This window comes from Delphinus delphis, chromosome 17, assembly GCF_949987515.2.
Source record: "Delphinus delphis chromosome 17, mDelDel1.2, whole genome shotgun sequence".
Classification (NCBI taxonomy): Eukaryota; Metazoa; Chordata; class Mammalia; order Artiodactyla; family Delphinidae; genus Delphinus; species Delphinus delphis.
In genome coordinates, this window is record NC_082699.1 from 43,962,353 (window position 1) to 43,986,905 (window position 24,553).

The following is a 24,553-nucleotide window of genomic DNA, read 5'->3' on the forward strand; positions in this document are numbered from 1 at the left end:
GCTTCCTGGTGGAGGGGACTAGTGCCTGTGTTCTGGTGGTTGAGGCTGGATCTTGTCTTTCTAGTGGGCAAGTCCACGTCTGGTGGTGTGTTTTGCAGTGTCTGTGGCCTTTTAATGATTTTAGGCAGCCTCTCTGCTAATGGATAGTGTTGTGTTCCTGTCTTGTTAGTTGTTTGGCATAGGGTGTCTAGCATTGGAGCTTGCTGGTCGTTGAGTGGAGCTGGGTCTTGGGGTTGAGATGGAGATCTCTGGGGAATTTCACCATTTGATATTATGTGGAGCTGGGAGGTCTCTTGTGGACCAGTGTCCTGAAGTTGGCTCTCCCACCTCAGAGGCACAGCCCTGACACCTGGCTGGAGCACCAAGAGCCTGTCATCCACACAGCTCAGAATAAAAGGGAGAAAAAAAAGAAAGAGATAAGAAGGTAAAATAAAATAAAGTTATTAAATAAAAAATAATTATTAAAAAAATTTTTTTTAAGTAATAAAAAGAAAGAAAGAAGAGAACAACCAAACCAAAAAACAAATCCACCAATGATAACAATCACTAAAAACTATACTAAAAAAAACAAGAAAAAAACGGACAGAGAGAACCCTAGGACAAATGGTAAAAACAAAGCTATACAGACAAAATCACACACAGAAGCATACACATACACACTCACAAAAAGTGAAATAGGGAAAAATATATATATATTGTCGCTCCCAAAGTCCACCTCCTCAATTTGGGATGATTCGTTGTTTATTCAGGTATTCCACAGATGCAAGGTACATCAATAAACTACTTTGGCTGGTGCCAAACTGACCTTTGCTTTTGAGTTTTACTGGTTTAACTACTCTAGCCAGCTGTTAAATTAAAGCCTCCAATTTTCATCTGCCACACTTTTTTATATTAGTAAGATCAGGAATTGTCCTATGGCTTCCGTAACCTTTAGGAGTAGCATTCCATCTTTTTCACCTTTTGCAGAAAGGCCATCCTGATCTTACAGTTAAAGGTATTAGCATAAGTGTTCTATTTCCTTGTTGAAGGGGCCATGGAGAATGAAAAGGAAACCTGAAAAACTTACCCAGTACAGAGTTGGTTAACACTTAGGCCTAAGGTGGGCTTCCCCTACACATAAGGACACATTCCAACCCTTTAGCCTTTTGAGAAACACATGTGAGGGTAAAAAATAAATGGAGTGGAAAAAACTGTCCTGTCATGCATATGACAAAGTCATTGAAATAATTTTGTTTATTTTTTAAATTAATGTGCAGTAAAATTGTCCTTCGTTGGTGCACAGTTCTATGAATTCTAATGAATAGATTCGTGTAACCACTACCACAGTCAAGGTACAGAACAGTTCTACCATCTTAAAAAACTCTCATGATATTCCTTTGTAATCACACCTCCCCCTAAATCCTAATCTATGATAATTACTGCTCTCCATTACTTTAGGGTTTTTGTTTATTTGTTTTACCTTTTTAAGAATGTCATACAAATGTAATCATACAGCAGGTAACCTTTTCAGACTGGCTTCTTTCACTCACATACTGCCCTTGAGATTCAGTCAAGTTGTTGTATCTATCAGTATTATCAATACATTCCTTTTTATTGCTGAGTAGTATTCCATTTTGTAGATGTACTGTAGTTTAAGAATTCATCCATTGAAGGATATATAAATTGTTTCCAATTTTGGTGATTATGAATAGAGCCACTTTAAACATTTGTGTATAAGTTGTTGTGTGATTGTAAGTTTCAATCCTCTATGATAAATACCTAGGTGTGGGATTGGTGGGTCGTATAAGTCATAAGAAATTACTAAAATGTTTCCAAATAGCCTGTATCATTTGACATTCCCACAGCTATGTATGAGAGTCCCACTAGTTCCATATCCCCTCTGGCAGTTTGTGTTATCAGTATTTTTTATTTTAGCCATTCTAATAGGTGGTTCGTCGTCATTTTTATTTGCACTTTTCTAATTACTAATGATGTTGTATGTCTTTATATGTGCTTATCTGCCGTTCATATATCCTTTTGGTAAAGTGTCTGTTCAAGTCTTTTGCTTATTTTAAAATTAGCCTGTTTGTTTCTTATTGTTGAATTTGGAAGTTTTTTGTATATTCTGGATACAAGTCTTTTGTCAGATATGTGACTTGCAGATATTCTCTCCCAGTGCATAGCTTGTCTTTTCATTCTCTTAACACTACTTTTTACAGAGCAAAAGTTTTTAGTGTGAAGTTTTTTCAAATGAATCATGCTTTTTTGGGTACTGTATATAAGAATTCTGCCTAACTTCAGTACTCATAGATTTTCTCCTGTTTTCATCTTAAAATGTTTTATATTTTACATTTTATATTCCAATCTATGATTCATTTTTAGTTAATTTTGGATAAAGTATAAAGTTGAGTTCAACTTTTTTCTTTCTTTTTGCAGGGGGGGCATGAGGATGTATGACACTATTTGCTGATAAAACTCTCTTCACTGAACTGCCTTTGCAACTTAAAAAAAAAGTCATTTCACAATATTTGGTTGGCCTCTATAATCTGGATTCTCTGTTCTGTTCTACCGATATACATGTATATAACTTCTCCAGAATTATACTGTATTGATCATAGTAGCTTCATAGCAAGTCTTAAAATTAGGTAGTGTAAGTCCTCCAATGTCATTCTTCTATTTCAAAACTGTTTTAGCTATTCTAGTTCCTTTGCTTTCCTGTATACCTTTTAGAATCAGCTTTTCTATATCTACAATAAATACTGCTGGAATTTTTATTGGAATTGTGTTAAATCTATAGATCAATTGGGAGAGATTTTATGTCTTTACTATTTCGAGTCTTCCAATCCATGAATACGTTATGTATACAGTATATCTCTCCATTTACTTAGGTCTTTAATGATTTTTCAACATATAGATTCTCTACGAGTTTTATCAGATTTATACCTAAGTATTTATTTTATTTGGAGCTTTTATAAATATTATTTTTTGTTTAAATTTTACTCCAACTGCATATTGCTGGTTTGTAGAAACTCAACTGATTTTGTGTGTGTGTGTGTGTGTGTGTGTGTGTGTGTGTGTGGTACATGGGTGTCTCACTGCTGTGGCCTCTCCCGTTGTGGAGTACAGGCTCCAGATGCGCAGGCTCAGCGGCCATGGCTCACGAGCCCAGCCGCTCCGCAGCACGTGGGATCTTCCCAGACCGGGGCACAAACCCGTGTCCCCTGCATTGGCAGGCAGACTCTCAACCACTGCGCCACCAGGGAAGCCCTCAACTGATTTTTGTGTAGTGGTCTTGTATTCTAAAATCTTGTCAAGTTCACTTAGTAATTCTAGGAGCTTTTCTGAAGATGTCATGGAGTTTTCTACATGGACAATCATGTCATCTGCGAATAGACATCATTTTATGTCTTTCTTTCCAATCTTCATGCCTTTTATTTCTTTTTCTTGCCTTATTGAGCTGGTTGGGAGCTCTAGGATTAAATACAGAGTATGAGTAGTGAGAATGAGTATCATTGCCTTGTTTCTGATCTTAGGGGAAAAGCATTCAATCCTTCATGATTAAGTATGACATTACCTATAGGTTTTTCATCTGTGAACTTTATCAGGTTAAGGAAGTTTCCATCTATTGACAGTTTGTTAAGAGTTCTTATCATAAATGGATATTGGTTTTTTAAAAGCTTTTTCTGCATCAATTGATATGATCATGTTTTTTTGTTTTGTAAACTGGTAATACCATTACTTTGATTGATTTTCTAATATTGAACCAGCCTTGTAGTCCCAGGATAAACCCCTCTTGGTTGTGGTATATTATTAGTTTCTTATGTTACTTGATTTTTTTAAATTTATTTGGAGGATTTTTATTTTTATGTCTCTGTTTTTTAGAGATATTGGTCTGTAGTTTTCTTTTACTGTCTCTGTCTAGTTTTGGTATCAGTAATGATGGTTTCATAAAATGAATTTAGGAGTATTGTCTCCTATTTTCTGTGGTACAAGAAAAAGAAGGAAAAAATGAGGCATTTTCTTAGTCCCTGCGGGCACTAGGAATTCCCTTCCCATTACTGAAGCCAGAAATAGAGGGTGTCCCCTACTTCTCCCTCTATCCACACCTGATGCTCACCTTCAGGTTTTGGGCTGCCCCAGGCTATGGAATATCAGAAGAAAAATGAGAAACACACTACCTTTTGGTGGTATTTTAAAATCTAGTTATCTTCCCCAGTCTACCTGTTAACATTTACTTTTCAAAATCCTCAAATAGCTGCTCTGTGTAGGTTGTTTTTGTTGTTTGCTTTTGTTTTTTGTTGTTTTTGGTTTTTTTTTAATTAAGCTTTGTGCTTATTTTTTTAATTTATTTTATTTATTTATTAATTTTGGCTGCATTGGGTCTTTGTTGCTGCACACGGGCTGTCTCTAGTTGTGGCGAGCAGGGGCTGCTCTTTGTTGCAGTGTACAGGCTTCTCACTATGGTGGCTTCTCTTGTTGCGGAGCACGGGCTCTACAGTGCAGGCTCAGTAGTTGCGGCGTGTGGGTTTAGTTGCTCTGTGGCATGTGATATCTTCCCGGACCAGGGCTCGAACCCATGTCCCCTGTATTGGCAGATGGATTCTTAACCACTGCGCCACCAGGGAAGCCCTCTGTATAGGTTTTTTAGCTGTAATCTCTCCAGATATTATAGCTGTATAAAGTGGGAGAGACAGGGCTCCATCTTTCCTGGAATCCTGAAGTAATTTTTAAAGAGAGGGAATTGGCAACTAACAAAGAGAAGAGCAAAGTATATTAGATATTTTTGCTCTGGGGGGAAAAGGTGAAAGAAGCTAGGACAAACATTCCTAGGCCTTGAAACTTCATTTATGATCACATTAGAAACAGGAAATATTATGTGGGTAAATATGCGTATGGAGTTTGTGTTAGTTTTTTATTGATGCATAACAAATTACCACAAATGTAGTGGCTTATAGCAATACAAATTTATTATCTCAATCCTGCAGGTCAGAAGTCCAGTTGGGTTTAGCTGTATTCTCTGCTCAGAATCTTACAAGGCCAAAATCAAGGTGTCCGTTGGGCTGGGCTCTAATCTAGAGGCTCCAGGGAAGAATCGACTTAGAAATTCATTCCATTTGTTTGCATAATCCAGTTCCTGTGGCCATAGGACTCACGTCCCTAATTCCTTGTTAGCAGCTGGCCAGTGCTTCCTTCCCTCAGCTTTAGGGTGCCCATTCCTTCTCACATGACCCCTACCATCCTCAAAGCAGCAATGACATATCATAGACCCCTTCTCACGTTTCAAATCTTTCTGACTTCCCCTTCTTCCTCCTTCATGTACTTTTTAAAGGGCCTGTATAATAGATCAGGCCCACCAGATAATCTCTGTGTTAAATTCAATTTACCTGGGATTTTTATCACACCTATAAAAATCCCTTTCAGCATAGCAGTACCTAGATTAGTGTTTGATTCAATAACCAGGGGAGAGGAATCTTGGGAGAAGGGGGTCATCTTCAGAATTCTGCCTATCATAGAACCAGATTAGAAAGTTTCAGGGTGCTCCAACATGAACTGACCAAACGTGTACTTCATGCTGAGTTTGAGGCCCAATGCTAAGTATTAAAGATGAAAAATGTACACTCAAGGATCTTCTCTATTGGTGAGAGACATAATCTCATAAAAAGATACTTATGCAGGGCCAGCTTTGTGGAACTACTTCTTGGAGAACATGCTGAGCAGTATCCTGAAGATTATGCATTAGGCAAAGAAAAGGTATATTAGACAAAGGAGCAACATGATCAAAGGTCTTGTGGTATGACATAGCATGGGCTGGGGGGAGTGGGCTCTATAAACTCTTTGATATTTCTGGAGCTTTAATATTTGAGGTGAGCAACGGCTGCAGATAAGGAAAGGCAAGACCTTTTTTTCCATTCTAAGGAGCTTCATCTTTTATCCCATAGGTAAAGAAGAGCCATTAAAGAGTTTTAAGCAATAGTGAGCCAATCAGGATCACATTAGAAACAAATCATTTGGAAATTACTCTGGAGACTGGATTAACAGGAATCGGTCTAGACAGAGAAACCTTTTAGGAGGCTTTATATTAGCTGAGCAATATCAAAGGCATGGAGGGAAAACCTGGGGAGTGGCTGGAATGCTCGAGAGAAGGAGATTCGATTCAAGCAATATTTTGGAAGTAAAATTGACAGAACTTAATCACTGAGTGGGTTTGGACCAGGAAAAGAGGGAATGAAATGAGTCAAAAAGTCAGATTTTTTATTTGAGCCAGTTGGTAGATTAGAGTCATTAACTGAGACAGGGAATATAGCATGTGTGAGAGGAGGTAATGGATTGTTCTGGATGAAGTGATTTGATGAGCCTGTGGGAGTTCAGTAGGAAGGAAAAAATCATTCATTTTTTTTTTCCTTCACTACATCATAAAATGTTTGTTTTGTACTTCAGTGGACCAAACAGTAGTTTCGGCACTCAAAATATTAAGATGTAGAACAGTCCTTATTGTTCAGGAGTTCACAGTTAGCTGGACTATGACAGATACCTAAGCAGTAACTATAAAAATAATATGAATAGGTACCTGATGATGGTACAATAAACAGGACATTCTGAAAGCAGTGGATGAGAGGCACCTCACTTGGCCTCAGGGGTCAAGAAAGACTTCCTGGAGTCTTTGAGACTCAAGGACTGAGTCTCAAAGGACAAGTTAGACAACTAAGCAGAGGTATAGCTTTTCTGGCTTTTTGTTTGTTTGTTTCCTGTGTCACTGGGACTACCATACCTGAGATACAAGGATCCATATTGAGATAGTAGTCAACAACTCTCATATATACCATTCCGTGGATGTTTTGCCAGTTTACAGTCGGGGAAAAGGGATCCCTTAGGCTCAGCAGTTAGTATAGGTGGATATTTGGGCAACTTCCTGAGTAGGTCAATAAACTGTTTCTATGGCTACTTCTGACGCTTAGTTTCAATCTCACGTTATGAATCCAGGCAAAAGCAGGTAGCTTCTGGCCCCGACATCTGAGTCTTCTTTCTGCTTTAGCTTTGTCTTGTTTTCCCGTTGTTGCTATCATCTGTTAAGATTGTTTGTTTTTTTCACTGTGGTAAAAGGTGGTATTATTTTCTGTGAGGCCACAGAATTTCGAAGCCCTCATAAAAGAATTTGCAGGCAGAGCCGGACAGTGTGTGAATCATTTGAATCATCCAATTTCCCTAAAATATTTGCCCACCAGCCTCTTTGAGTACCCCAAATTCTACAAGTCAAAAATAATTCCTTTCAAAAATGGTGCTGGTGTAGGGGCTTCCCTGGTGGCGCAGTGGTTGGGAGTCCGCCTGCCGATGCAGGGGACACGGGTTTGTGCCACGGAGGGGCTGGTCCCGTGAGCCATGGCCGCTGAGCCTGCGCGTCCGGAGCCTGTGCTCCGCAACGGGAGAGGCCACAACAGTGAGAGGCCCGCGTACGGCAAAAAAAAAAAAAAAAAAATGGTGCTGGTATAACTGGATTTCTGCATGCAAAAAAAAATTAAGTTGGACCCATACCACACAAAGCACAAAAGTTAATTCAAGAGCAATCATAGACCTACATGTAAGAGGTAAAACTATAAAACTTGTAAAAGAAAGCATAACTGTAAATCTTTGTGACCTTGGGTTAAGCAATGTTTTTGTTTTGTTTTGTTTTATAAGTTTATTTTATTTGTTTATTTTTGGCTGCGTTGGGTCTTCGTTGCTGTGCACGTGCTCTCTCTAGTTGCGGCGAGCGGGGGCTACTCTTCGTTGCGGTGCACGGGCTTCTCGTGGCGGTGGCTTCTCTTGTTGCAGAGCACGGGCCCTAGGCACACGGGCTTCAGTAGTTGTGGATCACGGGCTCTAGAGCACAGGCTGAGTAGTTGTGGCTCATGGGTTTAGTTGCTTCGCGGCATGTGGGATCTTCCTGGGCCAGGGCTCGAACCCGTGTCCCCTGGATTGGCAGGCAGATTCTTAACCACTGCACCACCAGGGAAGCCCCCTAAGCAATGGTTTTTGGATATGACACCAAAAGCACAAGCATAATAATAGATCTGTTGGACTTCACAAAACTTAAAAACTTTCATGCTGCAAATCATACCATCCAAAAAACTGAAAAGACAGTCCACAGAATGGGAGAAAATATTTGCAAATCCTATATCTCATAGGGACTTGTATCCAGAATATATCAACATAAAAGACTCATGCTATTTAATAAAAAGACAAATAACCCAATTTAAAAATGAGCAAAGGGTGTGAATAGACTTCTCCCAAGAATATATACACATAGCCAATAACATTAATGCTCAACATCATTAATCATTAGGGAAATACACATCAAAATCACAATGGGATACCACTTCATACCCACTACAACTGAAGAAATGAAGAAATGCTCAACATCATTAATCGTTAGAGAAATACACATCAAAATCACAATGGGTTACCACTTCATACCCACTAGGATTGCTGTAATCAAATATGACCCAGCAATTCCACTTCTAGGTAGATACCTAAAAGAATTGAAAACATGTTCACAAAAAAAAAATTTGCACATGAATGTTCATAGCAGTATTATCCATAATAGCCAAAAAGTGGAAACAACCCAAATGTTCATAAACTGATAATGGATAAACAAAATGTAGTATATCCATACGATGGAGTATTAGTCAGCCATCAAAAGGAATGACATACTGGTGATACATGATTCAACACAAATGAACCTTAAAAACTTCTACTATGTTAACTGAAAGAAACCAGACACAAAAAGCCAGATTTTGTGTGATTCCATTTATATGAAATGCCCAGAATAGGCAAATCTATAGAGACAGAAATTAGCTTACTGGTTGCCTGAGTGCTGGAAGTGGGGAATGGGTAGGGACCACTAAGTGGCATGGGAACTTTTTTTTTCCCCTGGTGGTGGTAATAATGTTCTGGAATTAAATAGTGGTGATGATTACACAATCTTGTGAGTATACTAAGAACCATTGAATTGTGTACTTTAAATAGGTAAATTGTATGATATGAATTAATATGTCAATAAAGATGTTAAGAAACATAATTCCTTTAAATTAGGGTGTTGTCCTGTTTAAATGAATGTAGGGAGCAGGGAACATTTTAGTATTGCAGAAGGGTGACTCAGATGTCTGACCCTTTCCAGTGGACAACTGGCTAGAAGCAGGACTCTCAGAGTTTGCTTAGCCTGATTAAAGAAACACCAGGAAAGGCACACTTAAAAGGGATGGTAACCTGAGCGAGCCTGGGTAGCCAGGAGGAAACTCTAAGGTGCTGACGTCTGAGGAAGATGAGAAGAGGTCCTCCTATTGAAAACAGACAGAATATTAACTTAATCTGCTTGATAACTTTGTTCTTCCTAGCTTTATCTGTGATTATGTCTTGTATTACATCAGGCTCCAGTGAAAAGAATACTCGTTAGGTTCAGTTAAACTCAACCATTTATTGAACACATACATATGAGAAACACACTGTGCCAGGCACTGGGTATAAACATGAGTAGCATGCTCTGCCTTGACAACCCTTACAGTCTTATGTCTTATTGATAATAAAAACAGAAGTGAGAAGGCAAAAACAGAAATGATAGGGCCTAGTTAGTTTTAATGTCAGGTGACTAAGTGAGTAAGTGGCAAATAAGGACAACGTCCGGTGGATGATACATGTAAAATGGATTTTAAGAAATCTCAGTCTTACATTGGATGAGATATTTGAAACTTTATCAACGCAGAGTCCAAGGAAAGATGTAGGGACTCTTCTGGGTTTTAGTGGGTCACAGAGGGGAAACAAATGCATATACTTTATCAGAGAGTGGTAGGGGAGGCTACTTCAGTTAATCAGTTGGACAAGTATTTATTAATACCAGTGTTCGTGTCAAACGTTGTGCTGGGTACTAAAGGAAGCCCTTTTAACCTCGGAAGAAAGAATGTCAGTTCATTAACAAACTGGAAAGGCTGCTTAATTTTACCTCAGAGTGGGAAGGCAGAGGTAGATGTCCATGTGTGGCCTTTGCTCTGTCGGGAACAGACAGACAGTCACATGGATTGAGACAGGAATGTAGGCATGTAAGTAGTCCAGGGAAACTGTTCCTTCAAGTAACTACATGGAAAGGTTAGGTGGTAAGTAAAAGAATTATAACATCTGACATCCTAATGAGTCCACAGTACAGGCGTTGGGAAACTGAAATAGGAGCTTGACAGGGAAGTAAAGGCTTATTTTCAATAGGAGAGCTTCAGTAATTTTCTTATCCTTTTCAATTCTATAGCAGACATCAACTTGGATATATCAAAGCCTTTGAAAGCAAACCTGAGTTTTACCAAGCTGGATCAGATAAACCATTTTTTAAAGAAGATAAAAAGTGCACACAGCAAAGAGACCTCAGCCCTGTCAGACACCATGCTGAATAAGGATGAGCTTCCAGCCTCCAAATGTTACCGTGGAAAGTTGTCTAAGCTTAAAGTTCATGGTGATGGAGCACAAAAGATTCCATTTCAAGAAAACGTGTGGAGAACGGTTTCCTGCTTTCAAAAAATTTCTGTTCATACTACTCAGATTGTGGTCTCCATGGAAACTGTCCCCCATCCTAATAAACCGTGCCTGTTAGCATCTTTATCAACCCTCAGTGGAAGCCTTAATATCAAAGCAGCGCAAAAAGTGCCTGGTAAGTCACAGAAAAGGGGAGAGGGAGATGACAATGACTTGTTAACATCTAAAACTGCATAATGTTGAAGATTTATATTAAATAGAGTTTAAAAGTTTCAAGAGCCATTAGAGATTGGGAACATTTCTGGTTTGTTGCCTTATTTTAAAGAAAATGGTATAACAAATCAGTTAAGCCTAAGTATGTTACTGCGGTAAACTAAACCGTTCCTATCTACCTCTTCAGGCATGTTCCTACAGATGTCTTTGTAACTGTTCATTCCTAAATTTCTTTTTACCTAAAATAGCTGTAGTGGAAGAACAGAGTATATATCAAGTTTTGAGAGCCATTAGAACAGTAGCTTTTAAAGTGTGGTCTCAGAAGCAGCAGCAGCAGCAGCATCTGGGAACTTGTTAGAAATGCAAATTCTCAGGCTCTACCCCTGACCTCCTGAATCAGAAAGTCTGGGCATGGGGCCCAGAAAAGTGTGTTCCAACAAACCCTACAGGTGATTCCAACGTGCTACATTAAGTTACTGGTAACAATTTATTTAAAAAAGAAAAATTGCTCTGGTGGCAGGAATGCTGCACAAAATGTGATAGAAGCCAAGGTTCAACTTTGAAAAGACAATGCCACTGAGGACTATCATGTAGCAACACTTGCAAGGAAAGGCCATGCTTCAGTGCCTGGCTGAGCAAGGGAGCCCTGGACTTGGCAACTGAATGTCCTTGATGGGTGGAGAGGTGAGAAACTAACAGGCAGTGACATCTACATTTTCCTCAACTGTTATGTGCTTTTTCACACTGAATCAAAAAGGGTAGGCAGAAGGAATGTGAGGGGAAGAGAAAAGACAAGGTACAGGTGGGGAATAACCATTTTCCTTCACAGAAACTGCTACTGTTAAAGTTCAGGGCATGATGCCAGAAATTTTACTTTGAAAGTAAAAGTAGCAAAAGGAAAACATTTTTTTCCACTTTAATTTTCAGGAAAGAAGTGGGGCTAGAGGATAGTGCTGGGGATAAAGTAAATCCTGAAACTAGGCAACTTAGTTGCTTACCAAAAAGTAATTAAGTGGCAGCTGGAGACTAACTGTATAGCCAGTTTGGGCACAGTAGTTGAAGAGATAAAGAAGGAGTTTTGTAGTTGAGAAGTATGAATTTTAGGCCAAAAAAATAAATGATTGATTTCTTTCTCATCAGAAATATTTGTGACCAAGCCAGCTAAAAGCACTGTATTTTTTTTATTGTCTTAAAAGTTGGAAATGAAAAATGTAAGGTCCATGGGACATGAAAGACTACGAAGCACTGGAGGCTACAATGTCTGATTTATCCACAAATAAATTACAACCCAGACAACGCTGGGGCCATTCCCACGCCTTTTCAGTTTTACCTTAGTCATAGTAAGGAAGGGTTAGGACTCAAACAGAATGAAAGCATTTAACATGTACTGTACTCAATTCTAGGTCCTTTTCTTTATTCATCCTCATTTCTTGTTTCATTCATTTGCTACTCATATTTTATCTAATTTTAATAGTGTCTATTCTCAGTAAATATCTCTAAAATATAATTAAAATCCTCTCACTGAGCTTTACAAGATAGTAGATTCATTCTGGTTTTGTAACTTGTTTTTTCCCTTTATGCTAGTACCCTTACTCCTTTTACAGTTATACTCTTAAATCTAGTTAAATGCAGAAGTAGAAACTATAGCTTTGACTAAGACATACTTGGTATAACTCTGCGTTATGTAGTGTCCTGCAAATGTTCTAAAGTAGTTATTTGCATCAACTAATCAGATCAAATTGAAATTAGCCATTTAATTAATAGAAACAGTTTTATTATGAGAGTATAACAAACACCAAATCTGTTTACTCTACATTTCTGCTTGATGTGATGGCATGCTCAAATGTTTAAAAGATAACAAAGTCAGCAAAATAATAATAAATTATAATTAAGTGAAGTAACATGGCAAGTTCTAGTTATTGCTGTAGAATGACTTCTAGGAAATTATAATTAAGAAATTACTACGTATTTTTCAGAAATTGATTTTTAACAAAGGAAAACTTTTTAAAAGTAAAATAAAATTTAAGCTTTGAACATTAATTTCATTGTATATTTGCATATCTTAAAAATTCAGGCTTTGCAACTTGGATGAAATATATGCAAATGTTTACTTAAGGTATATTTTTGGTAAGTGGTAAAAAATATTTCTCAGCAAAAAAATAAAATAACCGTCCTACCAGTAGTCATATTTCTTTTTGTATTTTTCAAGTGACATCGCTCTGTATTCAACCCAAAATTTTTCTAGTGTATCTTTGAGTTCAGTGGAGTTAATGTCAGATTTTTATAGTTTGACTCTAATACAGTTATACTGAACTGTGTCTTTGATTTTACAGTTTATGTAACTATTGTGACCATCTGCAGCAGCTGCACTTTTCAAATTATTTGCTGAACCAAATTGAGCACAGTGACAAAAGTAGTCATCTCAGATGTACTATTAAACAGAGAAAGAAAAAGGAGCATTGCCTTGGTACAGCATAGCCATCTGCTGTACAGATGTTATTGTATAGAATGACTTAAGATAAAATAATTGTAGAAAATTTTCATTAAAACCTCAACAATTTGCACTTGTTTATGCGAATCTGCATAACTCCCCAATGAGACAACACACTTGGGGTTTCTTTGGTTCTCACTCACTTTCTCTTTGATCCTTTTTGATGTGCTGACTTTAATAAACACAGTCAAAAACATTGTGCAAAAAACATCATGGAAAAAACTACAAAGGAACAATTATAGCAGCAGAAACTACTCTAATCCCTAACTTACGCAAGCTATTTTTAGTGAAATATTTTTTTTAACACTCTTTATATGACAATGTTATATAAACAGGGTAAAGCTGTCCTTTCCAGATGAGTTTTAATTTAGGAGCTGAAATAGATTTGTAATGCTAGAGGAATCTTATGTTCTAAGTAATATTTAGAGAAACACAATTGGGAATGTGTCGTAGGCATGTTTCTTCACTTGTGAAAAGTACAAAAAATATTTGAGTTTGCCTAACGATTATATTTTTTATCATCTAAACCGACATAAGGTTATGGGAAGTGTATGTGGAAAGGGAATAATAAAAGAATGAAAGAGGAAAGTTAATATTCTCCCCAAGACATTGTCAATACATTTAAATATGAAATGCTTTTATGTTCATTTACTGGATTTTACAACAAAATATGTACAGATTATTCACCGAAATGTTTTCATCATTTGAAACAAAACGAAATGGTTAAATATTTTCCACTTAAAAAAAATCCTTGAGTTCTTCCTAGCCTCCTGTACTATTCTGTGGCCCTAAACTATCCGAGTTTCAAGGAACATGGGGTTTTTTTAATTCCACTCTGCAGATGCTAGTGTAACAGTGACTTATAATAACCTAACTCTTATTTCTGCTAGAATACTTATGTTCTCCCATGTGTCTGTGGTAAAATGGCCCTAAATTTTAAAACTTTACATACAAGATGTAATGCTTGTATTTTTTTAAATTGGTGTGTAATTGCAAAAATCTCTATGATTGTGTATAATATTGCCAAATTTTCTATGATTATGTTATTGATAACGAAATTAATCTTGTTTCAAAATCATATCTTATTTTCTGAAACATTTTAAGGCAGATATTTCTTTTGCTAGCCATTAAATCTGTCCCATTCTGTAGTATGTTCTTTTTTAAAAGTAGCCTTCCCCACCCCCACCCCCCCCACACACACACACAGTCTTTTTTGCTGTTTGAAGTATAGTGTTTTGGAGAAACCTTAAGTATGTAGCTATAAATTCTGAACCAGCAGTGTAGCACTTTGCACAGGCAGGGTGGGGAGTGAGCTGCAGACTTTAGCTCTCCTTGTCAGAGTAAATTATGGCTCTATTAGGGCGGCACTTCTTAGATTTCTGCAAACAAGGGTACACAATTCAGGCTGTGAAATAGCTGTGCTTTAGGCTGCCTTACTCTTTCTTGGGGGCACGCCGATTAGCAAACTCCATGTAGATAAGGGAAAGGGAAATAGGATATGAACAAGTTAGGTGGCACAAAGCGTTGGGGAAAGAGCCTCAGTGAGGCCATCTTGGCTGGCATTTTAGTCAGAATTAGGGAAAAGTTGCAAGAATCCCCTTTCCATAGGGAATTAGGGGAGTTTTCATCCATACAGAAAGCAATGAGTTGAATTCCTAGTCAAAGAGCTGTGGTTTAAATAACTTTCACTACCCCAGCCTCTGTCATCCAGATGTACTTATCTTTGTGTATAAACAAAAGTAGGAAGAAAGAAAGCATAACCACATTATTTTTCATGTATACAAATGCCTCTTTTCATGTTCACTGAATTCAGGACCAGTAAAAATGTAAAGGACCTAGAGTTCCTTTTCATGTACTGAAAAGTGAAAGCAGGTTATTAATTGATACAAAGTGGAGCTCCAGCTTTTCATTCCAGAGTCAACTGGATCTCCTGAGGAAAATCTCCTTAAGGCGTTGTCATAGCCATTGGATGCTGCAGAAATGCAAGTAAGCCTGAGGGGAAATAAAACATTAAATTATATATGACTACCTAAAATAATATATTGCAATAACAAGCCATTTACAACACCCCAAAGACTTTTGTTACTTTTAGAAAGAAATAGCATCTTTTTCCAATGCTTGAACAATAAGAAATGAATTCTTTGACTGTTAAAGCCAGAGGACAAACTTAACTTTTAAACAGCCACTGAGGATTGAAGTGGAAGTACAGTTTGTAGACAGCTATACAAATCACTAACAAACCTTAATGAATATTGGGTGTGGGCATCAGGGTCCTGTCATTTTTGACACTGTGTCTCAAGTAGCTTAAACCCAACACTCAAGGAAAGGTGGAGACCTCATTGGGTCTGTTAACATCTGGGGTTTTATTTGTCATTTTGGCCATACCCCGCAAGCGCAAAAGAAAGAGTAAAAGGGGATTATCTTGACAATGAAGTGAGTTACTGAATCTTCTGATAATGAAAAGCAGAAGAATTCTAATGCCTTTCTATAGTCCCTGAGGTAGAGGTGCGTTTATAGTTTTGCAGAAGTAAAATGTAGGCAGGCAGAACAGATGGCCCAGTGTCCGTGTAACCTGACACCCCTCATCCCAGAACTGAGGACCACTATTAATCCTGGTCAGATTCCGTCCTATTACTTTATAACAAGGTTCAAAGTTGCTACTGATGAACTGGACTGTCCTTTTTTTACTCTTAAATTACCTGTGGATTACTGATTTTCTTTCAAAATTGATATTTTTCTGTGCGTAATGGTAGACTATTGAGACATTCAAAAAAGGTAAAATAGGAAGTTCTAAAAATTGAATGGGAAATAAGTGGAAAAAGTAAAATTCTCATAACTTTTTTTCAAAGTAATGTTCCATATTTATTCTCTAGTACAGCGGGAAATAAAAACCATAAATGTATAAGACATTCTCTTGGAAAGTAATTTTCTTGTCCTCTCTCTTAGAAATCGTATGCAATGGAGAAGAAATCCCAACATACAAGTTTTAGTCTCCCGGCTGTAATTGTTATCAATAATATATGTTTAGATAGAACTTTGGTCAGTAATAAGCAATGTTAATACTACTATCTTAGAAATTATCTTTTTTCACCCCCTCAAAAAGAGAGGTAAAAAATTAAGAATGTTTGATATTTTTTAAAAACTCACTAGTAGGGCCTTCCCTGGTGGCACAGTGGTTGAGAGTCTGCCTGCTGATGCAGGGGACGCAGATTCGTGCCCCGGTCCGGGAGGATCCTGCATGCCGCAGAGCGGCTGGGCCCGTGGGCCATGGCCGCTGGGCCTGCGCGTCCGGAGCCTGTGCTCCGCAACGGGAGAGGCCACGGCAGTGAGAGGCCCGCATACCCAGGAAAAAAAAAAAAAAACTCACTAGTAGATATATGCTGTTCAAGCATATTTATATGGTCACTTATTTTTTCTTGTTTAACCAAATTATATTAATTCAGTCTTTACATCTTTCATTTGGAATATTTAAATTTTTCTGTGCTAAAGGGTCTATGTGGGTTTTTTTTAATGTCTGTTACGTGATTTTTGTTCTTCGTGTACATTTTTTCTGTGCTGTGAGGTTACTATAGCTGTTTGGATTTTAATGAGAAGCCTTTAAATACATAGGATAGTAACTTCAGAAATTTAGAAGGTAACCACTGGGTGAAATATCTGATGTGCTAATTTCCAGGCTGCCTGAAAAGTAAAAATCATCCAATAAGTAGCCATCTTCGGATGTCAGAGCACTCTCATGTGCTGTGGCACAGTGAACATGATGTACCTGCCCAGCCTTTTGTAGAGGGAGATGAGCTCATCGCAGAGAGATAACCATCTCTGACTTTTTCTTCTGATTAATCACCGACCTGAACTCCATTTGAACCTTGTTAGACCAAAAACAAGTAGAATTCCTGGCCCAAACTATAAAATATAATTAAGCCCTTTTGAAATGATGTGTAAAAGAACATTGCTGTACCCCCCACTTATAACCACTACCACCACCACAACCAATAAAGTTAAATCAAGCACTGCCTGTAATGGATTAAAATAATAAATGTTCCTGGATTTCAGTGTTTGAAGTACTTGAAGAAAACAGGCTCCCAGCAGCCTGGGTAGCTGAATGCAGGAGAGACATTTATTAATGACGAGTTCAAGGATTTGGCCTGTTTAAGATCATTACTTTGTGTTTACCATGGGTTACACATCTCTTATATTTTTATACAGCCCACATGTGTCTACATGCAATAATGAAAGCTTTTTTTTTCAACAAAAGAATTGTTAATTGTGTAAATATGGTTCTCTTGGGGAATGTGAAGTCTTCCTAAGACTCTGCTCCCTTCTAATGAGAAATCCAGTACAGTTATTACACTCTCCCAAGTATACCCACCTTCAAATCTTGTCTCCAGCTAGATTAGTCTTTCCCCCTATTGTTTTTAGTTACCAATTCCAAACTTAATCTAGACTGCTAGAAAACTGTTGGCCTCTGGTTATGTATTTTTTTAATAAATTTGTTTATTTTGGCTGCGTTGGGTCTTCGTTGCTGCTTGCGGGCTTTCTCTAGTTGCGGAGAGCATGGGCTACTCTTCATCGCAGTGCACGGGCTCCTCATTGCGGTGGCTTCTCTTGTTGCGGAGTGTGGGCTATAGGCGCGCGGGCTTCAGTAGTTGCGGCGTGTGGGCTCACTAGTTGTTGCTTGCAGGCTGTAGAGCGCAGGCTTAGTAGTGGTGGCACACAGGCTTAGTTGCTCCGCGGCATGTGGGATCTTCCCGGGCCAGAGCTCGAACCTGTGTCCCCTGCATTGGCAAGTGGATTTTTAACCACTGCGCCACCAGGGAAGTCCAGGTTATGTATTTTAGAATTGTGTTCCATTGCGCTAGACTTTGTGTGCTTATGTACTATAGAAAAAAAGAATCAATGCTTTTTATTTCTTCTCCTAGCTTTAACAAAGATATGGGAAAGAACTATTTTTCTAGATTTAGATACGTTTGAGGTGAAAAAAAGGGACAACTGGTAAACATTTCCCATATACGCATATTAAAACAGTATTCCTTGGACAGGAGAAAAAAGGGCATTTGAGACAACAAAAATGCTATCAATGAAAATATCTCACTGTGAAAATATCTCACTGTGAAAAATGCTATTGGAGAAGAAACTTTCCAGTCCTAGCAATTAAATACTAGAGATGTTTTTTTTCTTTTTAAATTTTATTTATTTATTTATCTATTTTTGGCGGCATTGGGTCTTCTTTGCTGCGCTCGGGCTTTCTCTAGTTGCGGTGAGCGGGGGCTACTCTTGGTTGCACTGCGCAGGCTTCTCATTGTGCTGCCTTCTCCTGTTGCGGAGCACGGGCTCTAGGCGCACGGACTTCAGTAGTTGTGGCACGCGGGCTCAGTAGTTGTGGCTTGCGGGGTCTAGAGCGCAGGCTCAGTAGTTGTGGCACATGGGCTTAGTTGCTCCGTGGCACGTGGGATCTTAACAAGCCAGGGCTTGAATCCGTGTCCCCTGCATTGGCAGGCGGATTCCTAATCACTGCGCCACCAAGGAAGTTCCTAAAGATCTTTTTCTTAATAGTGTCTCCTTTGCATCCTCATGATGGCACTTTGTAAGTTAGTATTGGGTGAAATGGATAAGAATTATTGTAGCTCCTAGAACTGGGACTGTGGAAGAAGAGAGGGTTAGAAGTAAATATCCCCCACTCCACTGAATTTGTGACAGTGTTTAGTTTTGCTGCAGTCACAGCAAATTGCCCTCTCATCCACATAAGCCAGAAGGCTATTTGCTAGGAAAGTTTCTGGCAAAGCAGCCCTGTCAGTGATAAGTGACTGAAGACACATCTTCGATGTTCTTTTGCTCTCTGGCTGGGGCTCTGGCCCTGTAGGCTATGTTGGCATAATATACTGAGGCCAAGCAAGACAGCCGGGGACAGGAAAAAGCACTTATTCACAACCCTGTTACCAATTGGAAAAATGAAATTACTAAGAGCTAACTAATAGCAGTAGCTTTTATAAAGCAACATGGTGCTGGAAGGAGGCAGACAATCCCAGCCCTGCTACTTGCTGGTAGTTGATTGTGGTAAAAGTTACAACACAGCTCATTTCCAAAATAAAGGCAAAAATACTTAATTCATGGGGCTGTTGAGTGGATTAAGTGAAATAACGTACACAGAGTACCCTACACATTCCTTAGCACACAATTATTTAATTCCTCAATAAATATTAGTGTTTTTGTATCCTCCTCTCCCTCCCTCCCTCTCCCAACTCAGTCATACCACATGAATGCTGAGATCATAGAGCATTAAATTTTAGAGCTGAAAATTATCTCGGAGATCATCCTCTTTATCAAGAACACTTTTTGTCCTTTTCTCTCCATCATCCAAACACGCTGTATTTAGGATAAGATAGCTAGCATGACTATACCAACCAGATACTACTGTAACCAAAAAACTTAGTACACTTTGGCCCTGTCTCCAGCAAATTCATGATTTCTTTCAGGATCTTTGAAATACTTAAAATACCTCATGGACCACCATTACTATGTGGGACTCCCTAAGTGTCAGAGAACCCTAGGTTGAGGCCTACTGAGCTAGGACTAACTCCCTCACTTAGGGGTGCCGAGATTAAACGATTTGTCCAGGGATACTCTGGGGTGCAGTGGGGACTATAACACACGTCTCCTGGCTTCTGGACTTTCTATTAAACCAGTCTTTAAAAACCTGGATCATGTAGATTAATACCAGTTTCTAAGCCATTGCAGTAAATCACTTAGGAAGTCATTTTGCTTTCAACATTGTTTGAGTTGATACCAGTTCTTCCATTCATGTGACTTACTTTAAAAAAAAAAAATTGAGTCACCAGCAGTTTCCTCATTAAATTAACCAGCTATACTATATTCTTTCCTCTATGAGAAGGTTGCTGTACACTTTCCAATATGCACGGTCAGATTTGTTAGTAGGCTTTTTTTTTTTTTAACATAACCACATGATCCAATCAAGTTTTATTTTCCTAATAAACTGACACAACTGTGGAAACAGTAAGCATGGTGGCAGTAAGCATTGGAGGGAGGGGAAGAAAGAGGCAAAGCGTATCCACCGTCACCCTTTGGTATTTTCAGTTCAGTTTTTCTAGGATCTGAGAGTTTTAAAACATTTCTCAAAAAAATACCTTTCCCAGACAAGGGCCAAGTATAAATAGCCAACTCAATAGACATTTTTGTCTTCCATGAGTAATTCTCCCTTTCTTCATATGAAAGAAAAATAAAATCCTGTTCCTGCTGCTTGTCATTTTCTTATGTCCAAAAGAAGAGGTTTGGATTAGACTAGAAGTCCCAGCTTTTACTCACTGATAAGGACTAGATGAGAGTCCCTGAGGACTGGAAATCCCACCCATGAGAAATCTCAAGTGCCTTAGAGAAGGGGGGATACGTGTTAGCAGGTCGACCACCCACTTGGACTCTCATTTTGAGGACTAGACTTTTTAGTAACTTTGTTGGGGAGCACCAGCATCCCTTTCAGCTTAAACATCTGTGTCCATGTAGTTCTCTGACAGTTTTGTTGTATTTTGTTTCATTTATTAATCTTATCCTATGTTACAACTTACTATAATAACAGATGCAGATATAGACTTATTACAAAATAGAATGTAATTAAGTAGGATCTGAAACACTTACATATTCTGATCAAGAGGGGGAAAGCAAGCTATTTTCATGGTTAAACTACCCAAGTGCAGGGACTTCCCTGGCCGTCCAGTGGTTAAGACTCCATGCTTCCACTGCAGGGCACGTGGGGTCGATCCCTGGTCGGGGAACTAAGATCCTGCATGCCACATGGTGCAGCCAAAAAAATAAAATAAAATAAAAATACCCAAGTGCCATTTTTATGTGCTTCAACATCATTAGTTGAAGAAACTAGAAATGAAAAGATTCTTAATCATCTCTTTAGTGGACCAGACTCACAGAATTTTTTTTCTAGTCATCTAGTCATTTATGGTCATCTTTTTATGGATCATGCTTACAAAAATTTTTCTTCCTCACTTTTTGAGTCTCCTCATGCTTCACAGTTATGCAGATCGACTTCTGGATGTATCTAACACATGCTTGCTGATTTCCTAGTAGCCTTAGATTATTTCCAGCTGGATAAAAATACCTGGATATGCTTTGCTAGCACATGTCATCATTGAGTACCCTTCTAAAGACATACAGAAGCTTGCTGTAGATGACACTTTGCACAGTCAGCATGTAGAGAGTAGGAGCCCTAGTAAAGGTCTAGTAGAGACCGACAATGTAGGGCTGGCAGCATTTTGTAAACATTCCCCAAAGCAAGTGGTTTCCATTTATTAGTCTTCTGAAGGAGTATTTTAAAGGCCAGGAAACTGTTTGTTCCTTGAACTAAATTTTTACACTCAATGAAAAGTATGTCAGTATGCAAACAAACCAAGATTATTTCTATTTATCACACAAGTTGTTTCTGAAATTACTTCTCAATGTTGATACACCTCATTTAGTTTAATTAAGTACCTGCCATTAGTTTGCTAGAGCTGAAATTAAATATATAAACACAGATTTTTGAAAGAAGCCAATGGAAGAATCAGGCAGAAAAGCATTCTATTGAATGGAAGGAGGTAGAGAGAAGACGTAATATACTCAGTCAAACATGACCTTATCCCACAGTCACAAAAAGCAAGGTAGGATCCTGGATTGGATCCTGGAACAAGAAAAGGACATGAAGGGAGAAACTGGTGAAATTCAAACAAGGTCTATGGTTTAGTTAGTAGCGTTGTATCGATGTTAATTTTCTGGCTTTTGAGACTCATTCTATAGTTGATGTAAGTTGTTAACATTAAGGGAAGCTGCATGAAAGATACTAACTTTGCTGAAAGCCTGAAATTATTTCAGAATTAAATTTTAAAAAATGACCTGATCAGTGATTGCATAAAGAGCTTTAATAATATTCATGCCTTTAAAGTTTGTGACCATTCTAAATCTTACACTCTTGTAACATATTTCTTTAATTTTTTTCTTTCTTTTCTTCTCTCGTCATTTTTGGAAATTTAAGGTAAAAATTAAAAGTACAGAAAATATAAAGGATAATACATCAAATGCTTATATACTCATGAGCTAGAACAAATATAAACATCTTGTCATATTTGCTTATATGTAAACACACACACACATACACACACACACACACACACACACACACAGAGGTAGAGGAGTGGTAAAACTTCACAAAATTATTCAGCGTTTTCCAATGTTCCAATGCTAAGAAGTTAGTTTTTTATAATTTTTACTTATAGTCATTTGTCCCACCTTGCATTATTAGTCCATTAGGAAGAAAAATAACACAGGCCTTTACTCCCTTTCTGTTGCCATTTATTCCGGATTTTGAATGTATAAGTATCCATCTTACATGAACTCTGAGTATTCTCTGTGGCCCTGGGTTTATATGTGTGCTGATATATAGAATAAGATTCATTTTATCCCAAGGAAGATACTTAGTATGTTTCCCAATTGAAAAAAACAAAAAGGAAGGGATGATGTCCCATAGGCCAGCTTCTCACAGAGTAAAAGAATGGGGAAAGGAGAATTAATAACTCTGTCACGAGTCCCAGGGATTATTTTCATAGATTGTGGTAAAAGTGTGAACTTTGCTTTACCATTCACAAATGACCCTTTGTGAAATTTATCACCACTCTTTATTATTAAGTGATCACCATAATCTCTTATTACTGGTCATTTACACCAAGATTAAAACCACTTGAACTAACATGCTTCTCTATTATTTTGTTGTACCCTTTTAAAAATGTAGCAGGAAATGTTCAAAAGGAAACGGAGACTCTGTTAAACTTAAAAACTGGTACTTGTGGGTGAACCTTTCTGTGGTGCCGCAAGTAACTGGATCCCCTCGTTGAGGAGCAAAGCCACAGCAGGCTGGTGTGTGTAGCAAGTGTAGTGGGCAGGTAGGCACATGGGGATGAGTTAAACTACTTATGTGTCTCAAAAGCAAACCATGCCTAATTCCCTAATTTCCATGTAGGTGTATGACATGAAAGAAAAGAAAGGAGACAGAAGGGACCAGGCAGGGCACGTTTATATCTATAGGTCACATGTTTCCGTAACGCCTTTAGGCAGTGCCTGTTCCTGTATCCTCACTGCCAACATTAGCATCTTAAATTCTCAATACCCCCTTTGTGTTCATACGAGCCCATGATCAATGCTGGTAGACCTGAGAAATAGGCAAGTACAAACTATAAAGGATTAGAAAAAAGTAAGCATAGAGTGAGGGGTAGGCTATTGGAGAAATGAAGGGGTAAAGAAAAGAACGACGACTCAACGCATAGGTATTCAATTAAGTATTTGATTAGAGTGAAAGAATTGACAGCACATAAAGTGAATAAAAAGCAAAAACTAAGTGTTTGTATGATTAGGGAAGTATTTGTGTTTTTCAACAGTTCACTTGCTGAACAGAGTCAAAATTATAAATGTTGTTGGTTGTCTTTTTTTCCCTCTAATGCTTACTGAGATTTCAGAACTTGAGGCTAAAAAAGGAAAAATCTTGTAATGTGAAAGAAAATTGCAAATTATTCACTTTATCTTTGTATATACCCAATATATGGTAGATAACCAGTAAACGTTGGTTGAATGAGTAATGCATGCATGCATAAATATCAAGTTGGAGGTGATCCAGTATATCCAAATTCCTTATAGACAGAAGCATGGGAGTAGCACTTATTTAAGAAATTAGGCATGGTTATGGATACCATCATAAGAAATTATCCTTAAAGCCATTATAGTGAAGAAGTTCACTGAAATAGCTGACACATGGTGACAGCCAGCAGCTCTAACACCTTCATTTTCTTGCCTTCAAAACCGGAAACCAAGAGGAAAGGTTACTCTCCCCAAAGTATTATTGTACCTCATTGGTTTTCATTAAGCCTCATGTTCATCCTTGAACCAGATCAAACTCCAGAGAGTATCAAACCTGAAAATCTAGAAATTTCGGCAGGTTCCTAGGCCTACTAGTCTACTTTCTAGAAAATCAGTCGTTAAATTCTGCTATTGCTGGAATATAGCTGTAGCTGGGTCAGTGCCTGCCTCAACTGTAAAGTCTCTTGTATTTCAGGCACCTTGTGTCTCCTCCTGCCCTCCTCAGTGCTCACCTGAGTCTGACCCACCTTCTTTCTTCTTGTTTCAGGCTCCCAAATGTTTGCCCGACCATTGGCTTCCTGTTTCTAGGCCATTTTCCCAAGGTCTCAGTCCCTACCTTTACCTTTACTCTCCTGAGAATTCTAGGTATCTCATTCTCTCTACCGGAGCAAGAAAGAATAGAATTTGTATGACAGTAGGAAAATGTTCATGTGTTTAACAGTGTACACAGTAACACAAAAGCTGTCAACATTTTGATTG

General features: G+C 38.2%; 1 protein-coding gene across 11 annotated transcripts in view; it reads left to right on the forward strand.

The window, feature by feature from the left end:
- Window positions 1–24,553, forward strand: part of VPS13B (vacuolar protein sorting 13 homolog B) — a 798,456-nt gene that overhangs the window by 599,559 nt on the left and 174,344 nt on the right. For all 11 annotated transcript variants that reach the window (XM_059994971.1, XM_059994970.1, XM_059994972.1 and 8 more), the window contains one exon: window positions 10,250–10,645. In XM_059994971.1, coding sequence (XP_059850954.1) covers window positions 10,250–10,645 — 396 coding nt within the window. The remainder of the gene's footprint in view (window positions 1–10,249; window positions 10,646–24,553) is intronic.